Source organism: Quercus robur, chromosome 3 (genome assembly GCF_932294415.1).
Source record: "Quercus robur chromosome 3, dhQueRobu3.1, whole genome shotgun sequence".
NCBI classification, from domain to species: Eukaryota; Viridiplantae; Streptophyta; class Magnoliopsida; order Fagales; family Fagaceae; genus Quercus; species Quercus robur.
The window spans coordinates 6,126,282-6,143,463 of record NC_065536.1 but is presented as its reverse complement, the minus strand read 5'-3'; the positions used below and the strand labels follow the sequence as shown (position 1 = coordinate 6,143,463).

At 35.0% G+C, this 17,182-nt stretch overlaps 2 protein-coding genes across 5 annotated transcripts; one reads left to right on the top strand and one right to left on the bottom strand.

Moving 5' to 3' along the window:
- Positions 1-1,450: 1,450 nt before the first annotated feature.
- LOC126716844 (ATP-dependent DNA helicase Q-like 1) lies at positions 1,451-9,092 on the bottom strand. 2 transcript variants are annotated; one of them, XM_050417847.1, is made up of 11 exons: positions 8,898-9,092; positions 7,455-7,843; positions 6,911-7,171; positions 5,618-5,786; positions 5,262-5,353; positions 5,113-5,156; positions 3,933-4,047; positions 3,498-3,851; positions 2,405-2,629; positions 2,119-2,262; positions 1,451-1,888 (listed from the first exon to the last, which is right to left on the bottom strand). In XM_050417847.1, exons 1-10 carry the CDS (start codon positions 9,010-9,012, stop codon positions 2,152-2,154), a joined length of 1,875 nt encoding a protein of 624 aa, XP_050273804.1. In that variant the 5' UTR covers positions 9,013-9,092; the 3' UTR covers positions 1,451-1,888; positions 2,119-2,151. The 2 variants fall into 2 exon arrangements, with proteins under 2 accessions (XP_050273804.1, XP_050273802.1); XM_050417845.1 differs by having other exon boundaries at positions 1,451-2,262.
- Positions 9,093-11,423: 2,331 nt separating this feature from the next.
- Positions 11,424-15,980, top strand: LOC126716842 (uncharacterized). Of its 3 annotated transcripts, none has more exons than XM_050417843.1 (3): positions 11,424-11,494; positions 12,132-12,519; positions 15,698-15,980. In XM_050417843.1, exons 2-3 carry the CDS (start codon positions 12,163-12,165, stop codon positions 15,725-15,727), a joined length of 387 nt encoding a protein of 128 aa, XP_050273800.1. In that variant the 5' UTR covers positions 11,424-11,494; positions 12,132-12,162; the 3' UTR covers positions 15,728-15,980. The 3 variants fall into 3 exon arrangements, with proteins under 3 accessions (XP_050273800.1, XP_050273801.1, XP_050273799.1); XM_050417844.1 differs by having other exon boundaries at positions 11,430-11,494; positions 12,139-12,519; XM_050417842.1 differs by lacking the exon at positions 11,424-11,494 and adding an exon at positions 11,539-11,978.
- Positions 15,981-17,182: the final 1,202 nt, after the last annotated feature.

Here is a 17,182-nt window from a genome sequence, read left to right as displayed (position 1 = left end):
ACTGCTCAAGGCAAAATAAATAAATTTTTAATTTTTAATTTTAAAAAAGATATTTGCCTGAAGACAAAAATCGAGTGATCAAGAAATGTTTGGATTTGGGCAGTGTATAATAATAATAGCTTTAACATGAATACAATTATTGGGGTTAGTTAACATGTCATATTCTACAAATCTTAATCTTCACCCAAGTAGAAAACAAAATATGTTCATAACAACAATTGCACGGTGCTGCATGTGCTCTTTGTCAAATTGTTACTCTCTAGTCTCTGTAACTTGTAGGTCTTAGATCCATAATAATACATCTTCCATGGATCCTTGTTGACTACAAGCCGGCAATATGATAAATAAATAGAACATAAATGGTTGGCACAGAATGCCTAAGGTCAATGCAATCATAATGCATTATGCAATGTGTCATAAGAAGGAGTTAGAATAAACTAGTTAAATATAAAAAATAAATAAACCTACATGCATTATACTTGCTTGAAATTCTGGTACTAAACTACAAATGGTGCCAGATTGGAGCAGATTGGATCAGTTGGGATTTGGGAGCACCCAATTGAAGAGCTTCTCAAATTAAATTTATTTGTTTCTTTTATAGGAGCCAGTCAAGGCTGAAGCCAAACTCACCAACACACTGACACAATAATTTAATTTTCAGGGATGCATTGTTTCAGAATTTTAATACGTACTTCAAATATTGGAACTAGACTACAAATGGTGCCAGCTGGTGAAGATTGGATTAGGTGGAGTACTCAGTTGAAGAACTTCTCAACTTAAATTCAATTGTTTATTTAAAGGAACCAAGGTTGAAAGCCAAAATCTCCATCTGACACAATATTCTTCATCTTTGAGGATGCATTGTACAAAGTTTTAATATAACGAATGAATCAGTCTGATATCAGCACAAGAGAGACCTAACTTGGAATTGGATCAAGATCCCTTTTGGCTATTAAGGGTGTGTTTGGATAGAACTTATTTTGCTGAAACTGAAAACTGAAAACACTGTAACAAAATAATTTTTAAATGTATGAATAGTGCTGTGGGACCCATTTTTAATGAAAAAATTGATAAAAAATGAAATTTGTGGATCCATGAACAGTGTATATGTACACTGTTCACTGCAGAAAGTCAACATTTGCATATGTGAACAGTAACCGCAATACTCCAAAACGCGTGAAAACCAAAAAAAAAAAAAGAACAAAACGCAGCTTGGAAACGCAGACTTGGAATCCAAACATACACTAAGACTTAAATAATTAGCCATTTTTGAATCAAGGTCAAAACAAATATTGTTTTTCAAACTTTCATCAAACCATATTGAACAATATTTCTTAATGACCGATGTATTGTTTTTAGAAAAGCAAGAGACAAGAGTAGTAGGTGTTACCTAGATCAACTAGTAAAATCTAGTCACACAAGAAAGATGGAATCCTTTACACTGGGGGAATGAACGTTAAAAGAAATGAAAGAGTTCTCTTATGTAGCCCAAAGGCCTGTCTTGACTTCTAAATCCCACAAAAGGAATCAAGTAGTAACTACAAAACTTTGAGTTTAATAGACATTCATGTAATCACATGAAATTAGCAGACCATATCATTAATTGTCATACAAGTACATCAACCACTTCAACCTGGAAAGCACATGGCCAACTGATACACACCAAACCAACACATTCAAGAGTACATTCTTTACACAGAGCCCTCACATTCAAACACCCATGACACACACACGCAATCTCATGCATGCACCCGACACAAAATCTGATAATAAGGCGGGTGATGTCTGAAACAAACAGCGGGCATGGATTTTTACTAGTCATTTGACAAAGAGTAGGTCGGCTTTGGTACCTCCATCGGTATAGCAAGGCTACAGCATGGCAGTACCACTGTTAAGAAAAATTTGAAAGGACAAAAAGGATTGAGATAAAACCCAGCACAGTTGCTTTATTCCTTCAATAGGGGCATAATTCCGCAACTAAGTCTATTTTTATGTCTAGTCAGAAAGTCAAGAATGAAACAGTCCTTTATTGAACCATGTGGGATGTGATGAGGACAATATACTGAGATGTGGGCCCAACAAGAAGGTAAATTAAATTGGTACTGAATTGCGTCATACCTCAGTAGCATACAAAGATTAACATGGAGGTCCTCACGAGGAAGTCTTGAGACAGTTATCACAAGGATTAGAACCATATTTGCAGGCTTTCCGATCAAAAGACTCTCCAAAGTGATTGAGTAAGGCTTGTCTCCGACAGTCAGCCTGCAAAACTCAAAAGCATTTTAAGTATAAAACAAGGTTGTACCAATAAACTTGACTGTCTGTAACCAAAAAAGCTGAACCTTTTTTTTAAGAAGAGAGAGAGAGAATGGAGAAGTCAATGGAATAATGTGCAGTTGCTAACCTTCAGTTCACAATACTGTTGCATTTTCTGAGCTTGAGTCATTGCTGTCTTAAAGCTTTCTTTTTTGTATTTAAGCCCATTCCGCAACATACACACAACCCGACTAAAATCCTTCTTCTGATATAGAGCAATGCATACTGCAGGGTGATCATCTCTTCCCGCCCTACCTGATTCTTGATAATAGCTTTCAATCGATTTGGACATTGTATTGTGGATGACAAATCGCTGAACATTTAAGAGAGAGAGATTTAGGTTACATATCTTAAATAAACCAGACCCTAAAGCAACTATGCTGCAAGCATATTACAGATATCAAATGCTGAAATACCAGAGTTAAAAGGATAAGAGTATAATCATACAAGTCAGACCAAAGTAACAGAAAAATTGTTGTAACATTATTTTAGTCATATATATCAACCCAGTCGAGTAGCAACTGCTACACCATCCAGAGTTTTGGTGTGATCCATAATTGACCAACCCAACTGTTGGATCTAATGCTATACTAACATAAATCATGCATGCCACTTTTAATTCAATTACTCATCTATAGCTATCCCAATCTTTGCAGCTCTTGAAATCAGCCTTAAACTGTAAGTCCCAGGGCCAGAATAGACAGAGACAATCAACTTAAAACTTGGCACATATGATGCACAATTAAATCCAACAATTGGTTTGAGAAAGGATTAAATCTAAACATACAGTGAGAGAGTGGTGTCTCAAAGGAAGTTGATCCCTCCTCTTAACAATTTAATAATACTCTTTTATCACACCTTAAAATGTTGTTAACTTGATAATTAAAACATAACCATAATCAATTAATGAATGCATCAACAAACTGTAATGGCCATTGTAGAACAGGCATATATCATAATCTTTAAGTAATTTAATAATTTCGGCAAAAAATAACGTAATTAACAATTTGACAGGTGCAGTCATTTGCAGCTAATAAACTAATCACCAGAGAAAATATTTACCTCATGCAATAGAGAATTCCTAACCGTAGTTGATCGTACAATTGCGCATGACCACAGCATTATTCAAAAATTCTTTAAAAAAGCATTATAGAGAAAGTGAAGAATTTATCTGGACTTACAACATCTGGTTTGTCTATTCCCATTCCAAAAGCAATAGTAGCACATACAATATGGACCTCTCCCATGTGCCACTTCTTTTGAACAGCAACTCTCTGGCGAGGTGCCAAACCAGCGTGGTAATATTCTGTCTTAATCTTACATTTCTCATTTAAGAACTTTGAAACCTCAGCACATTCACTTTTTGAAAGGCAGTACACAATTCCAGACTGATTCTTGAAGCGATCCATTAGTAGTTGTCCAAGCTGCTTCAATGGCTCCTTGGTCTTTCCAATAACTTCGTACTTCAAGTTGGGTCTATCAAAGCTCCTCTCGAGAACCAGAGCGCGAGGGATTCTTAAAGCTTTCATTATGTCCTGCAGAAGGTTGTAGACATGGGAAACATTATGTTTCTCCAAAGAGAAAAAAATAGAGAAGTTCACTGTCATTCTTATTACCTCACGAACTGAATGGGTTGCTGTGGCAGTCAATGCCATCACAGGGACATCTGGGAAATTCTGCTTAAGACATCCTAACCCCCGGTAATCTGGACGAAAATCATGTCCCCATTGACTGGAAAGAACAAGTACAGAAATTAGAACAAAACAAATTACATGATTCTCTTGTTTTTCACTAACATGATAAGAGTTGCATTGCTTGACACTTGTTCAAGAACACTGTGACCCAGTTCTTAGCATGTCACAGGATTTTATTAAGAGACCAGTGATTTAAAACATCTTTGATGCTAGGCTACAGTTTCAGAACTATTTGAATTTTAGCATAAAGGTAAGAGTTGCTTTCGCCCACTCAACTTTGTTGTAGCATTTTCATCCAGTTAATCCAAAATTCAGCATACTTCCCATTACTTATCAAGATCAGATGTCACTAATTACTAGTCCATCTTTTAGTAGAGAAAAATATCATTCAAAACCAACAAAAATTTTGAAGCACTGCCAGTTGTTTGTTAAATATTGCATTGGTCATGGCTCTGAGGAAGGTCTTCCAACTGTTAGTCTTTTCTTCATGCCCCAACCCAGACCAGAAACATGACAGGATTAAAAAAGTAATTAAAAAAAGGCATTACATGACCATTTTATGATTAGTGTGATGATTTGAATCTATGGAAGTGTGGAATTGAATTTGATCATGCATAATTCATCTATAGTAATTATTGTCAACATCTAATAAGTCCTACATTAATTAGCATAAAAATGTGTATACAAAAAAAAAAAAAGAAAAAGCTTTTTATCCTTTGCTTGGTAGAATTGAACTTAAAAACTTACCCTATCTCCACACCCTTTATATCACCCGAGGTTTGACTCAAGGTCAGGCACACACTGAGCTCTACCCATATTCTACAAGCGTTACAACAATCAAAACCAAGCCACCAAGTGCCCAACTTTTGGACAAGGCATCAATAAACATAATTCTTAACCAAGAACAATGGCCTATGGTTAAAAACTTAAAATTATGTAGTTCATCTATCTGTCAGTAAACAGTTGTGCAGCCATGGGAAAGGTGTGGAACAGGGTTCCTTGGAAGGTGTGCTGCATGCCCATGCTTTAAGTCATATATCTGAGTATCACTTATAGCTATCAATATGAACCAATACATAACACAATCAAGAAAAGTGCATACCTTACACAGTGTGCTTCATCAACAACAAAACCTGCTAGTTGTCCCTGTGATTAATGTTGGAGCATCAACAATGTGCAACAGAAATTTTCAAAATCCTACAATAGTAAACATTGTTTTGTAACATTAGTCAGAAACCTATAAATTTTCACCTTCCGACACAGGCATTTGAGAATCTCAAGAAATGATAAGTTCCCAGCAATCCTCTCAGGAGTTACATATAAGAGCTTGCATGATGGTTTATCTTTCCTAAAAACAAGGAAAAAAAACATGGTTGAGAAATCAATTGGAAGTCTAATGTAGAAGGACAGCTGAAAAAATCAAAAGGTAATCTATTGCTGCTTATGGCACATAGAAAAATATTTTTGAACAATTTTTTGAGTGGTTATTGAATCCAGGATTCACCCTCCACCTAGCACTTACAAGGGGAGGAGGTGCCAGTTGAGCTAGAGCTCATTGGCATGATTATACTTCTTATAATAGACATGAGTACAAAGAAGAAATGAACCTTGCCTTAGCTCTTGGAGGACAGCTGCTGCTTGGGAAGCAGTTTGTTGAGAATTTAAAAAAGTTGCTGGTATTCCATACTTGAGGTTCAGAGTAATTATTTGATCCTGAATGAGGGAAAGTAAGGGAGAAACAACAACCGTAACACCTGGTTGCAGAGTTGCTGGAAGCTGTACAAAACATGCAGTCATGATAATGTAAAAATTAAGTTGATAGCATTACACATTCGACTACTCAAACAAAGGTCAGATATTCATATTACTGCTCAATGTTCAGGAGAATAGATATCTGATAAAATGTCAAATAGACTACTTGTTAGGGTTTTTAGAGCCACTATAAGTCCAGATCAGAAACAACTCAACTTAGAAAAATTTTAGAAGATTATATTTATATAGCCTTGACAGCAGGAGCCCTGGTTACTATTCCCTATGAATGTGATACATCATGGACATCAGGTTTTAAAAGTGTATATATATTTTTGATAACATAGGGAATCTTTCTAAAGAAGAGCCCTTTGGACTCGCCTCTAGTGAGTAAAACCTATGGGCAATTGACCACCCGCCAAAACCAATTGCCTGGTCAGCCAGGGGCATTTACCACTGACAGCTAAAATCCCCAACAGGATGAAGGGATTTCTGTACATTTCACATCTTAATGAACCCTTTGGTGAAAGAAATTTGATAGTGAACTGGGTTTCATTAACATAAGTAACAACTACAGACTATCTTGGAAATCATTTCATTGTCTGCCAATTTTATTTGGGCCAACATCACAAATAAAATGAACGGAAAAAAATTAAGCAAAAAGAAAATTATCTAATTCTAAATCTCCTAGAATGATTTCATATCCAAACTAGATTCGTAGTTTAAAGGGCCACTAAAATCTGGAAAATAAATTTGAACAGAAACAGCTTAACCAACTGTCAGAGCTTTAGATTAGACTTAAATAAACTCTAGCAAAAGAAAAAAGGCCAAGGTTCATAGCAGTAGAATGAGTATCTATTGTAGGCCAACAAGAAATAATACACCAAATTTTAGGTTCCCCAACAGCCCCCAAAATTTAAGGACAGGAGGAAGTTTTGGCAGAAGACCTCTAATTTTATGGCATTAGTAAAAGACTAGGCTATTATATATCTGATTAGCAATTGCAATGTTAGAAAAGTAAAATGGAAAATGTCATCAAGATTAGCTGTAGAAGCTATATCTCGATAAATTTTAGCCATGTTGTTGATTAACTGTTAATCCATGAGAACATACAGGACAAACATTCCAAAATTTGAGGAAAAGGACATGACCTGGTAACATAGACTTTTACCACCTCCAGTAGGCATAAGAATAAAGCAATCTCTCTTTGCTACAGCTGCTTTACAAGCTTGATGCTGCAATGGGCGGAATGTCCTGTTACCAAATATTACAACATTTGCCAATTCAAAATCATCCAAAGCCTGTAATACTTCATAACTGAGAATCTCATGTTCCACTTTTGATGTTCGGGAGCAATGTTTTTTATGAGAAACTGATGGGATTGAACCTTGAGTGATGCTGCTCCTACAATCCTTCAATAGACAAACTACTTCAGTGTCTGAAAAGAAAGGTATTTTATGCTAACTGCAACATGCAATCATTTACAGTCATATGCTTAGGTAAGTTCATAACTGGAATACATCAGCTTGTTTCCTTCAATAATTTGCAGAAATAGACAATTGCTAAAACTATAACTACTGAAGATAACTACCAGGAAATTAAGAGGCAAGTGCAGCATATGCACAACAATTAGCAGGCTTCACAGCTGCAGTGGAAATAAGATGAGAATAAAACCTTTGGGGCTAAAATACATACCACAGATTTTGAAGAAGTTTTACTTGAACCTTCGTTGAGAACAGGACTTCTCCAGTCAGTAAAAGAAGGGGTAGATTTGACATTTTTTTCCTTTCGAATTCCAAAGTCTAAGTCTTCACTGTCACTCGAAGAATCCAACTCCATAAAATTTGGATGCTTTTCGGGTGAATCATCTATAACAGTGATGTAGTTTCTTCCATTACCACCATTATCCACTTCATGACTATTGAGAACATCTTTGTCAAACAAGTTATTCAAAGTTCCACAAGCTTCTGACTCAATGGCTTGTAAATCGTCCCATTCCTCAGTGTCTTGCATCGATTCAGCTAAGGCCGCAAGGAAATCATCACCACAGTGCTCCACCGTGATAAAATCACGGCCATCTTCACCTAAACAACATTTAGCATTAAATGAAACAGCTAAATAATTATGAAAACATCAATACCTACAGCTGAATAGAGGACCAAATAAGCAACTGCACCAATCACAGTAAAATAAAATCAGAATTTAGTTTGTACAATACACATACTGTCAAACATGGATATCGTCTCCAAAACTCAATACTACCCACATCACACACACACACAACTCCTTGCATGCATAAACTCAATCCAATTACAACCTCAAATACAATCACATTTCAGTAAAACAGCTCAAAACACCAGCATACAACACAAAAATCCCAATACAAAAGCCTTCATTCTAAGTACCCAAATACATTGCAACACACTACAACAAAAATCACACAAATCCCAACAAACCCATTTAAATTGCCACCCATTCCATCCTATTCCCAAAATAAAATCATTTTTTAACCAACACTTGTAAGTAAACCCCCACTTGTCCCAAGAGCTTAAACTTTCAGAAAATAGTGAAATTACATCATTAACCATTACTGTAACACCTCCTCTCACTTGTGGGATCAAACTTCAGCACTACGCTATAATAAGTGAGTCTAGCACATAAATTTTAAAAATTTTTAAATGTGAGGTAGAGTTGAGACAGGTTTTGAGCTCAAAGACACCTACTTTTATAGCATAATAAACTAAGGTTTGTCCCGAAAGCTTAAACAGTTGTGATTTTAATCATTAAACCACTATTCTAACACAAACACCCACTATTACAAATCCCCAAAAAAAAATTAACAAAACCAAAAATTAAAAAATTAAAAACCCAAAACCCAGTTCATAATTTCAAGTCACTAACACATACACCCATAAAATCACTTAAAGTACACACATTTATGATTGTAAAAAATAACAAAACCAAAACCAAAACCAAAAACAAACAAACAAAAAATAAATAAAAACCCAAAACCCATTTCGTAAGTTGAGGCCACTAACACATACACACATAAAAATCACATAAAGTACAAACATTTATGGAGTATGGGGTTTTAAAGTTTGTGGGGGGTTTTTTTGGGGTGTAGAAATGGGTATATACCATAGAGTTGAACCATACGATCCAAGCACTTCTTTGCTGATTCTTCATCGAACCCAAAATCAAGAGCCAAGCTTATCAACCGAGTTTTCTCCAATTCCAAATCGTGGTCGTCCATTTTGTTTTGAAGAATTTGACTGCGAATGTGAATTGAGATTTTCTCCCGCGCCAAATTTCTTTGAAATGTAATCTATAAAAAGCATGTAGCTGAAGAAGTTCAGTTTATATAGAGGATTAGAACCCGGTAAAACGCTGTCGTTTTACTTTAGTCCTTTTACTTCTTCATTTTTTTTTTATTCATTCATTTTAATTTAAGCTAAATTACAACATACACCATCTAATTTTGACATGTATTCATTTTCATCAGTATGTTTTTTTTTTTTTTTAAAGTCCTTTTAACTCACATCTGTTTCTAATGTAACATTTCGACCCATAAAAATATTCACTCCAAAAAAAAAGGGGGCCTATAAAATGAAGTAGTTTTCCTATTTGGAAACATATATAGTTTAATGGCTATTTTGGACAGAAATGAACAAGAGGATTGTATTTAAGACATAAGTAAATTAATGAATTGAAATGAAAAAAATATATACATTAAAGAGATTTAAAGGAAGTAATTTGTAATTTAATATAATTTTAAAATTGAAATTACTATTAATTTTTCTTTTGTAGAGACTTGGATAATGTCATAAATGATTGTTTAGTAACTGATTTAGTTTTAGACAACATTTTTTACTTGTTTCACAAAATTAAATGAATAATTTGATAAAATTATTACAATTATTTAATTCTCAACAAGACAAGAGCTTATAACAGTAATAATTGACATTTTCCTATGCAAATAGTGCTTTGGAGGTTTATGGAGGAAAGGAGTTCAAGTTACAAGAGTAGCAACATATTGTAATTATCTTTGTAGGGGTTGGGCGGGGGGGGGGGGTTGAATTGAAGCTGCCCCATGGACCTTGAGTCGAAGAGATTTTCTCGAGGAAAAGACTCAGTCCAAATGCAAATATAGAATGACTTAAGTCTTAGAGAAAACGGGGCCATATATATTAGCTACCAAGGTAATCTGAGAAACAGGCTTATCTCGACTCTCGAGTTGTAGTAACCTAGCCAAGGAGCGCAAACCATTCACTAAGGACTCCATCTCGTTTCCCATTCCCAAGGAACGCAAGGAAGACGACACAGAACCCAATGTAATAGTCATCTCCACATTAATAAGTTATTCATACCTAATGCTAGCCTTATTAAATACTGAATGACTAATCTAAACAGTTAATACACCCCCAAAAGTTTACTTTCATGATTAAGAAATGACAGGAAAGGTATCTGATGAGACAAATATCCTCTAAATCCAATAAAGGATAACACAACTAGAAAGGTAGGGGTGAGGGATGATAAAAGGAGGAGAATGCCCCCAGGGAAGAGGATCCAGAAAAAATTAAGGAGGAAGAACAAGAGAAAGAGAATAGTGAGAAGAAAAAAAAAAACTTGTTTTCTTGTTTTCTTCCTTAGAATCTTCATTTGTACCTTGAAAAACTGAATTTCCATCAATCAAAGTGTTTATTTATTCTTTCTTTGCCTTCAGTTATCTGTTTGATCTTCCCATTGTGGAATTATATCATTTTATGATAACAAATTAGTTGTGCACGTCAAGAAAGCAAGCCATGTTCTTGCTAATTTGTGTTTTTGACCCCCACAATCTTAAAAAGAAGTTCTCAATATAAAAAAGTAGTGAATATAATTAAATATAATTTAAACTTTTATGTGATTTTTAATTAGTCATTAATAGTGAGTTTTTGCCATGGTTTACAATGAAAAAAGAAGGTGGAAGAAACTACTAAGTTTTTTTTATGTTATTTATTATATATTTAGGATAATTTGAGAAAGAGAGAGAGAGTCCCAAACTCATTTCTAATGTGTTTGGATTAATTTATCTTTATTTTGACGAATTTTACTTAAAATATAAATTGATTAAAAATAAAACTATACTTAAAAAATAATTCAACTGACCTTTTAGTCCCGATCATAAGTCATTAGAATTTGTCAATAACCAGACCCAAATATATTATACATCATTTACAAGTGGTTTAGGTTACATTTGACAATTTGACCTTCTTCTTAAATAAAATTAAAAAAAAAAAAAAGTTACAGCTTATCTGTCAATATTATATCATCCATATGAGATTTAACCATAGTTCACTTTCAACTTTCAAGTGACTTACACTAAGTGTGTGTTTGGATCCACTGAAGTTGCGTTTCACGTTTACGTTTCAGTTTTTTTTTTTTTTTTTTTTTTGGTGACGCTAAAACGCTACTGTTCATCACTGTTATGAACAGTAGCCGCAACTTTCGACAGTGAACAGTGTATAGTACACTGTTTATGGATCCACAAATTACACTTTTCAGTAACTTTTTCATTAAAAATGAGTTCCACGGTATTATTCACACATTTAAAAATTATTTTACTACAGTATTTTTAGTTTTCAATTCTAGCAAAATAAGTTCTATCCAAACACACCCATAATTAAGTTGAAGTTGGGTTTTTTCCATGTCACTTTCGACTGACATAGTCAGTTTGTCTCTCTCTCTTTACGAAGGTAAGATTCCAAAAGCCTCGTTTTTCTCTCTCTTTCTTCGAACAATCGTGAATGCTTGCTTGCTTTTTGATTCATTTTCCTCTGAAAAAAGTTTTCTGAATTTCCTTCGATTTCGATACGATTTCCGCTTCATTTCTAGGGTTCGATTTGAACGTTTTTTTTTTTTTTTTTTGGTGATCTGAAGGTCTTGTTGTGAAATTCATTCGGACCTGTTGTATTTTAGTTCTGCATGCATGTAGTTTTTCTTCGAAAACGGAATCTGATTTCGCTAATGGTGCTTGATGTGTCTGTATGGTGATGATACTACTTTTACTCTCGGATCTGTGCGATCCAGTTCAAAACATATGTTTGTTATGAGATTTATCAGCGTGTGGGTTTCTTCGAAATTTTTATTTTATTTTTTCCCTCTTGGTGGTTTTTATGGGGGCCGTTTCTTGCTATGGTTTCTGGGTTTGGTGGTGGTGGCAATCGGCATGGATTGATGGTGGGTTTTTCTTCAATTTTTTGTTTTGGGATTGTTGTTGTGATTTGCTGGGGTGGCTGGTGGTGTATAATTAATAAAGTAACTTTTTGAGATTCTAAAATAGGATACGATACAATTCTCACTGTGAATGCTTAAGAATCTTTACTTTCGCAGGGGAGAGTGTGAGTGTGAGTGTTGAGTAAGAATGCTGAAGTTCCTATCAAGGGTTCGGATCGAGTTCAATGCCTTGGACCCACGCACAGCCTCGTGCATGGAATTCTTGGCACAGTGCAACGCTCCCAAGGCCAAAGAATCCAACCCTGCTTGTCAAATCCAAGTCAAACGCCGAACCGACGACCACCCTCCCCATATCACGGTCACTTTCGTCAACGGAGTCGAAGAGGTTTACGACGCCACATCCACACCGGCCCAGACCATAAGGACTATGATTCTCGATAAGGGTCAGTTCCTCGAGACCGAGCAAATGTTCCGTGAAGCTGGTGAGGCTTGGCCTGTTTTTGTCCCCGAAGAGGAGCTCCGTCAGCACGCGCCTGGCACCAAGGTGCGTGCGTAATTGTGTTTTCCGATTAATGGGTTGTGTTTCGTTTCTGGGTTTTTGATGTGGGTTTTGGTTGAGGCATTTCGTAGAATAGTTAGTGTGCATTGATTTTATTTGTTAAATAATCACAAACTCGTGTGGTAGACTAAAATACATTAATAAAAAGCTCTAAGTGATTACGAAATTGTGGCAATTTCATCATTCTAATAAGAAGGCAATAAAAATGTGAGATCCCAAATGTTTTGGAGAGTACAACATTAGTATTATTGATAGGATTCAGGTTAATCTTGTTTACTTAGGATTAACATATCATTAACCATTGCATAAACTGGTCCTGTCTGATCTGAGTTCGTGTTACAATTTGATGAAGAAGCCATTGCCTGAGTATTAGGATGTATTGGCATATCAGTTGAGCAGTGATAAATGTGGAGGTTCCAAAATCATAGTGGTCCTAGTAACCATAAGATTTCTAGGAATTTTCAAACTCACTTTCTGAACTCCCCACTAGTTGAGCTACTATAGGTCTCTACAAAACAATAGTCAAAAGATAAAATGAATCAAATCTATATGGGGGCTAGTTTTCTAAACAACTATAATAATGGAAATATACTCTGTCCCTGAAATAAATTGTGCGAGTTTGAATGAGAAGTGCACAGATTTTTATGTAATAGAGGTCCTTTTTTTTGTTTTTTTTGGTGTATTCTCCTTGAACTCAAAATTGTTTTCTTTCCTTTTCTAGATAGTCAAAAGTAAGCAATATAGAGCATTGTGAAAGTGTGCAACTAAGCTGACAAAATAAGGCAAGGATCATAGGGTTCTACCCACAGTGGCAGAGGATTAGAATTGAAAATTGCAACTAACATGTGTGAGGATTGTGATCTAACAGCCATAAGAAACCAAAAACCAAGAAACCTAAGCATAAAAGTAAAATGTAATGCTTACCACATTACAACACTTAGGGAAAATATCATTGGCTGCATATGTCACTTTCAAAGTATCTGGTACCTATTGCTTGATTGGTAGAATTGTGCCATATAGTAAAATACCGCTAAGTTGCTATAAAATACAATAAGAAAAGTTATTATTAGTTACATCAAGATAAGGTTTTATCAGTAAAGAGAGCTAGTAAGTGTTTTATGTTTGGTTTTCCATTTAATTCTATAGCTGTGTTGAGATGCTTGCTTAATTTTTAGCTTATTACTTTATGGTCTTCTACGAAGAAAATGATTTAAATGACCAAGGACTTCCTGGCATCTTTAAATGGGATTTCTATCTTTTTACTTATTTTTTCACTAATATCAAAAATTTGTTGGGATTTCCCACCTAATATTTCCCCATATCTCTTGATTGCCCATTATTTCCTTATACTGTCCAATAGCAATAAAGATTATAAGAGAGTGATCAAACATTGACGTTCAAAAGTTCCAATTAATCTTCAAAATAAAATTTCTGGGTGGTTGTACAATGGCCAGGGACTGATCCCTGCTTTTACATGGGAAAAAGCAACTACTTTTTCTCTTAAGAGGGAAAATGTGCATATTAGTTTGTTTAACTAAACCTCTAAATGCCCATGGGTCACATTTGTTTCCTTTACATCATTCAGTAATGATTAAGAAAAGTACTATTGGATCAGTCAAACTATAGAATTGAAGACTTTCAATTAACCTGCTGATAATCTTTCTAGGCAAAAGTAACTAATACTAAGATTGATTCATATCAGAATAATCTTTCAAAGTCTGTTATCGTTATTCAGATAACAAGAAAATATAAGTTTCTTTCATCTAATGGTGGATGATATACACCTACCTCAAATCCTTGGGTCCAAGCCCAAGGCCCCCACCCCCCTACATTTAGTTTGGGTCAGGCATTTTGTCAAATGATGGGTTGGACCCTCGATGCCCTAAAAGTCCCAGCTAAATGTCATCCCTCCTTAAATCATGGCAACAGAAACCACCTGAAGTATTTACACATGTGGTGGGGTATGTACTGCATCAATCCACTAAGTAGAACTCTAGCATTTTAATGGATGAATTGTGGCTCTCATGAGCCACTCCTTAACCCTGATGGGTTTCGCATTCAACTGTTAGACTTTGTTCTTTTCAGAGCCAAGTTGAATCCTCTTTTTTATATAATTTCTCAAAAATTGTTGGTATAGAGATGATCATAGGGTGTTGGACATGGCCAACTCCCAAAATCAAGGCTTGAGGGGTTGGTTAGATATACGTATCATTTTAAATTTATGTTGTCAAATATGTATGTTTTTATATGTAGTGTTTGTTTGAATGCAAGAGGACAGTAGGTAGTAAAATGGATTAGGAGAATAACAACCATGTATGGGTTGTGGTGTCAAAAATGCATTATACCCTCATTGCTCTGCTTATGTATTCTTCTGGTAAATGTCCAAAACTGTTGTTGATGGTCATCATGTCCTCACATGTTTGTTATGCCATTCAACTCTAAGTATCCTACAAATAGTCGGTGCTGTGCTTTTTAAATATCGTATTATGTGAGAGGTTTAGTCTGTGCATTGCATGTCTTTTCCTGTCTGTATCCTGGGTAAACTTCTATCTAGGTTAAAGAGTAAGAAAGGTGTTCGAAAAAGAGGAAGGAGTTGTGTTTGAATTTAATGTCAATTATAATTATGTTTTGCCTCTGGATGAAGAAAAATCTCTCACATCAAATGATTGCAATCTTCTCATTTATCTTATCTTCTGATGATTGTAGAAAGTATGTAATCCTCTACAATATCTTCTGATGGTTATAGAAATTATGTAATCCTCTACAAGTTGCTATCTTTTGTGGATGTTAGAAATTAGAATCATTGTTAACTGAAGGCTAAGGGCTGTGCTGGATGCTTCTTGAATGGCAAAACCATAATCCTTTGAATAAGCAGAAAGTGCATACTTCTATGGTGGAGATAACTTGTTCTATATTCTGCTTTGTTGAGTGGCTATGTGAATTCTGATTGGTGATACTGTGGCGAATTGCATCTGCAGCATATGTATATAGCATAGGGTAGACCTTTGTTTTCTCTTGTTGTTGTGTGCATGCTATGTTTGTGGGTAAGTTAGAATTCATATTTGGTAATTCATGAGACTGGATGCTGTTTCTGCTCACTGCTTGCAAGAACTTTAATAATTAATTATATCTTTTAATGCTTCAAATGTGCCCTTTTTTGCAGCCGAGGAAAGCAGAAGAGAAGAAGCAGTAAGTGTATCTTATCTGATATACATATAGCTTGGGATCATCATGGATGGTGGGTAGTTAGATTTTGCTTCACAGAACATTTCATTTTTGGAAAGAAAATGCCATGTCAGACATGATGTTGAACCATTCTTTTGGATTGTGCTGCTAGCATGTTTGTTCTGCTTCATCGTGGATGCATCGGGTGAATCACTGTGATTTAATTGAATCCTCGCTGTATGAGTTGTGGATGTTTGGAAGTCTTTTGCTCCTTCGATTCATCCTTTTATTATGGTCATAAAAGAAAGAGTTATGTGCATAATAAGGGCTCGGTATGGGTACATTAAAAGTTCTTACTTGAAAAATGCCTATACTAGATAACAAAGAAAAGCTAGTCTGCATTTCGCATGCACCAATTTGAATTTATATATTGACACAAAGTAGCGAAGGACCAATACTTTGCCTTTGGGATGGCTTGCAATATTAAGCTGGTTCTTCCAAGGTGATGAGCGTGGAGGGTGAGTGAGATTGTGTGGTTGTCCAGGCCCAATCAATGGTTTTTGTAATAAAATAGCTTTTTTAGTTGTTGTAATTTTAAATATATATATATATATATATATATTTAAAGCCTTGTTATTGTAATGCGAGTCACTCAAATTTTCATTTTAAAAAAAAATAAAATTGTTGGTTTTAGCAAAAAGAAAGAAAGTAAGAAAGAAAGAAAGAAAAATGCGAGCTCTAACATCTTTGCGAAAATATATAATCTCTTCCATATACGCTACTTTGGCATAGCCATCCCCCAAGTATCAACCAAGCAAGGAACTTGAATCTCTTTCCAGTTGAGTTAAGAGGAAGTTTTTATTTTAACTCCCTAATCCCTATTTTTTTTTTTTTTGAGGTTTCCCTAATCCCTTCTACTTTCGCATGATAAAAGTAAAATATTTCTTTACAAAAAGGGGTAAAATTCTAGTACACCAGCACTATATAGAAAAGTACAGTTGTTACTGTATAGAAAAGTTTTTATTGTTTGGCGGTTGTTCCTGATGGTGGTGATAGTGTCTTTGAACGTGTTATATTGTTGTTGGTTTTCAAGTTCTAAAATAATTCTTACGAAAATGTTTTGAATAAGTTTTGTAGCTGGTGTGTTTTGAGAAATTATTCGACCATATCAATAATGTTTAGTAATCCTCCTACTCAATAATATTGTGTTATGTGTGATAGTTTGTTGAGTTAGATCCTAATTATTAACCCAATCATACATTTTCCAAAAAAAAAAAAAAACCTTATAATTGGGATGATGACTAGGATTTGACTCAATAAATTGTCACACATGGTCACAATTTTATTGAGTGGAAAGACCACTAGGTATTGCTGATGTGGTCCTCCTAGTAGAGTGAATAAATTGTCACTCATGACCCAATAATATTGAGTGAGAGAACTACTAAATATTGCTAACGTGATGATTGTCCTAGAAGGGTGAATA

What these genes read in the sequence shown, in the direction of transcription:
- LOC126716844 (XM_050417845.1), bottom strand. Translation starts at nt 9,012, where the DNA reads ATGGACGACCACGATTTGGAATTGGAGAAAACTCGGTTGATAAGCTTG. An exon ending in TCGTATGGTTCAACTCTATG is followed by an intron (nt 7,844 to 8,897) that starts GTATATACCCAT and finishes AATGTTGTTTAG; the next exon opens with GTGAAGATGGCCGTGATTTT. An exon ending in AAACTTCTTCAAAATCTGTG is followed by an intron (nt 7,172 to 7,454) that starts GTATGTATTTTA and finishes TGTCTATTGAAG; the next exon opens with GATTGTAGGAGCAGCATCAC.
- LOC126716842 (XM_050417843.1), top strand. Translation starts at nt 12,163, where the DNA reads ATGCTGAAGTTCCTATCAAGGGTTCGGATCGAGTTCAATGCCTTGGAC. An exon ending in AGCACGCGCCTGGCACCAAG is followed by an intron (nt 12,520 to 15,697) that starts GTGCGTGCGTAA and finishes CCTTTTTTGCAG; the next exon opens with CCGAGGAAAGCAGAAGAGAA.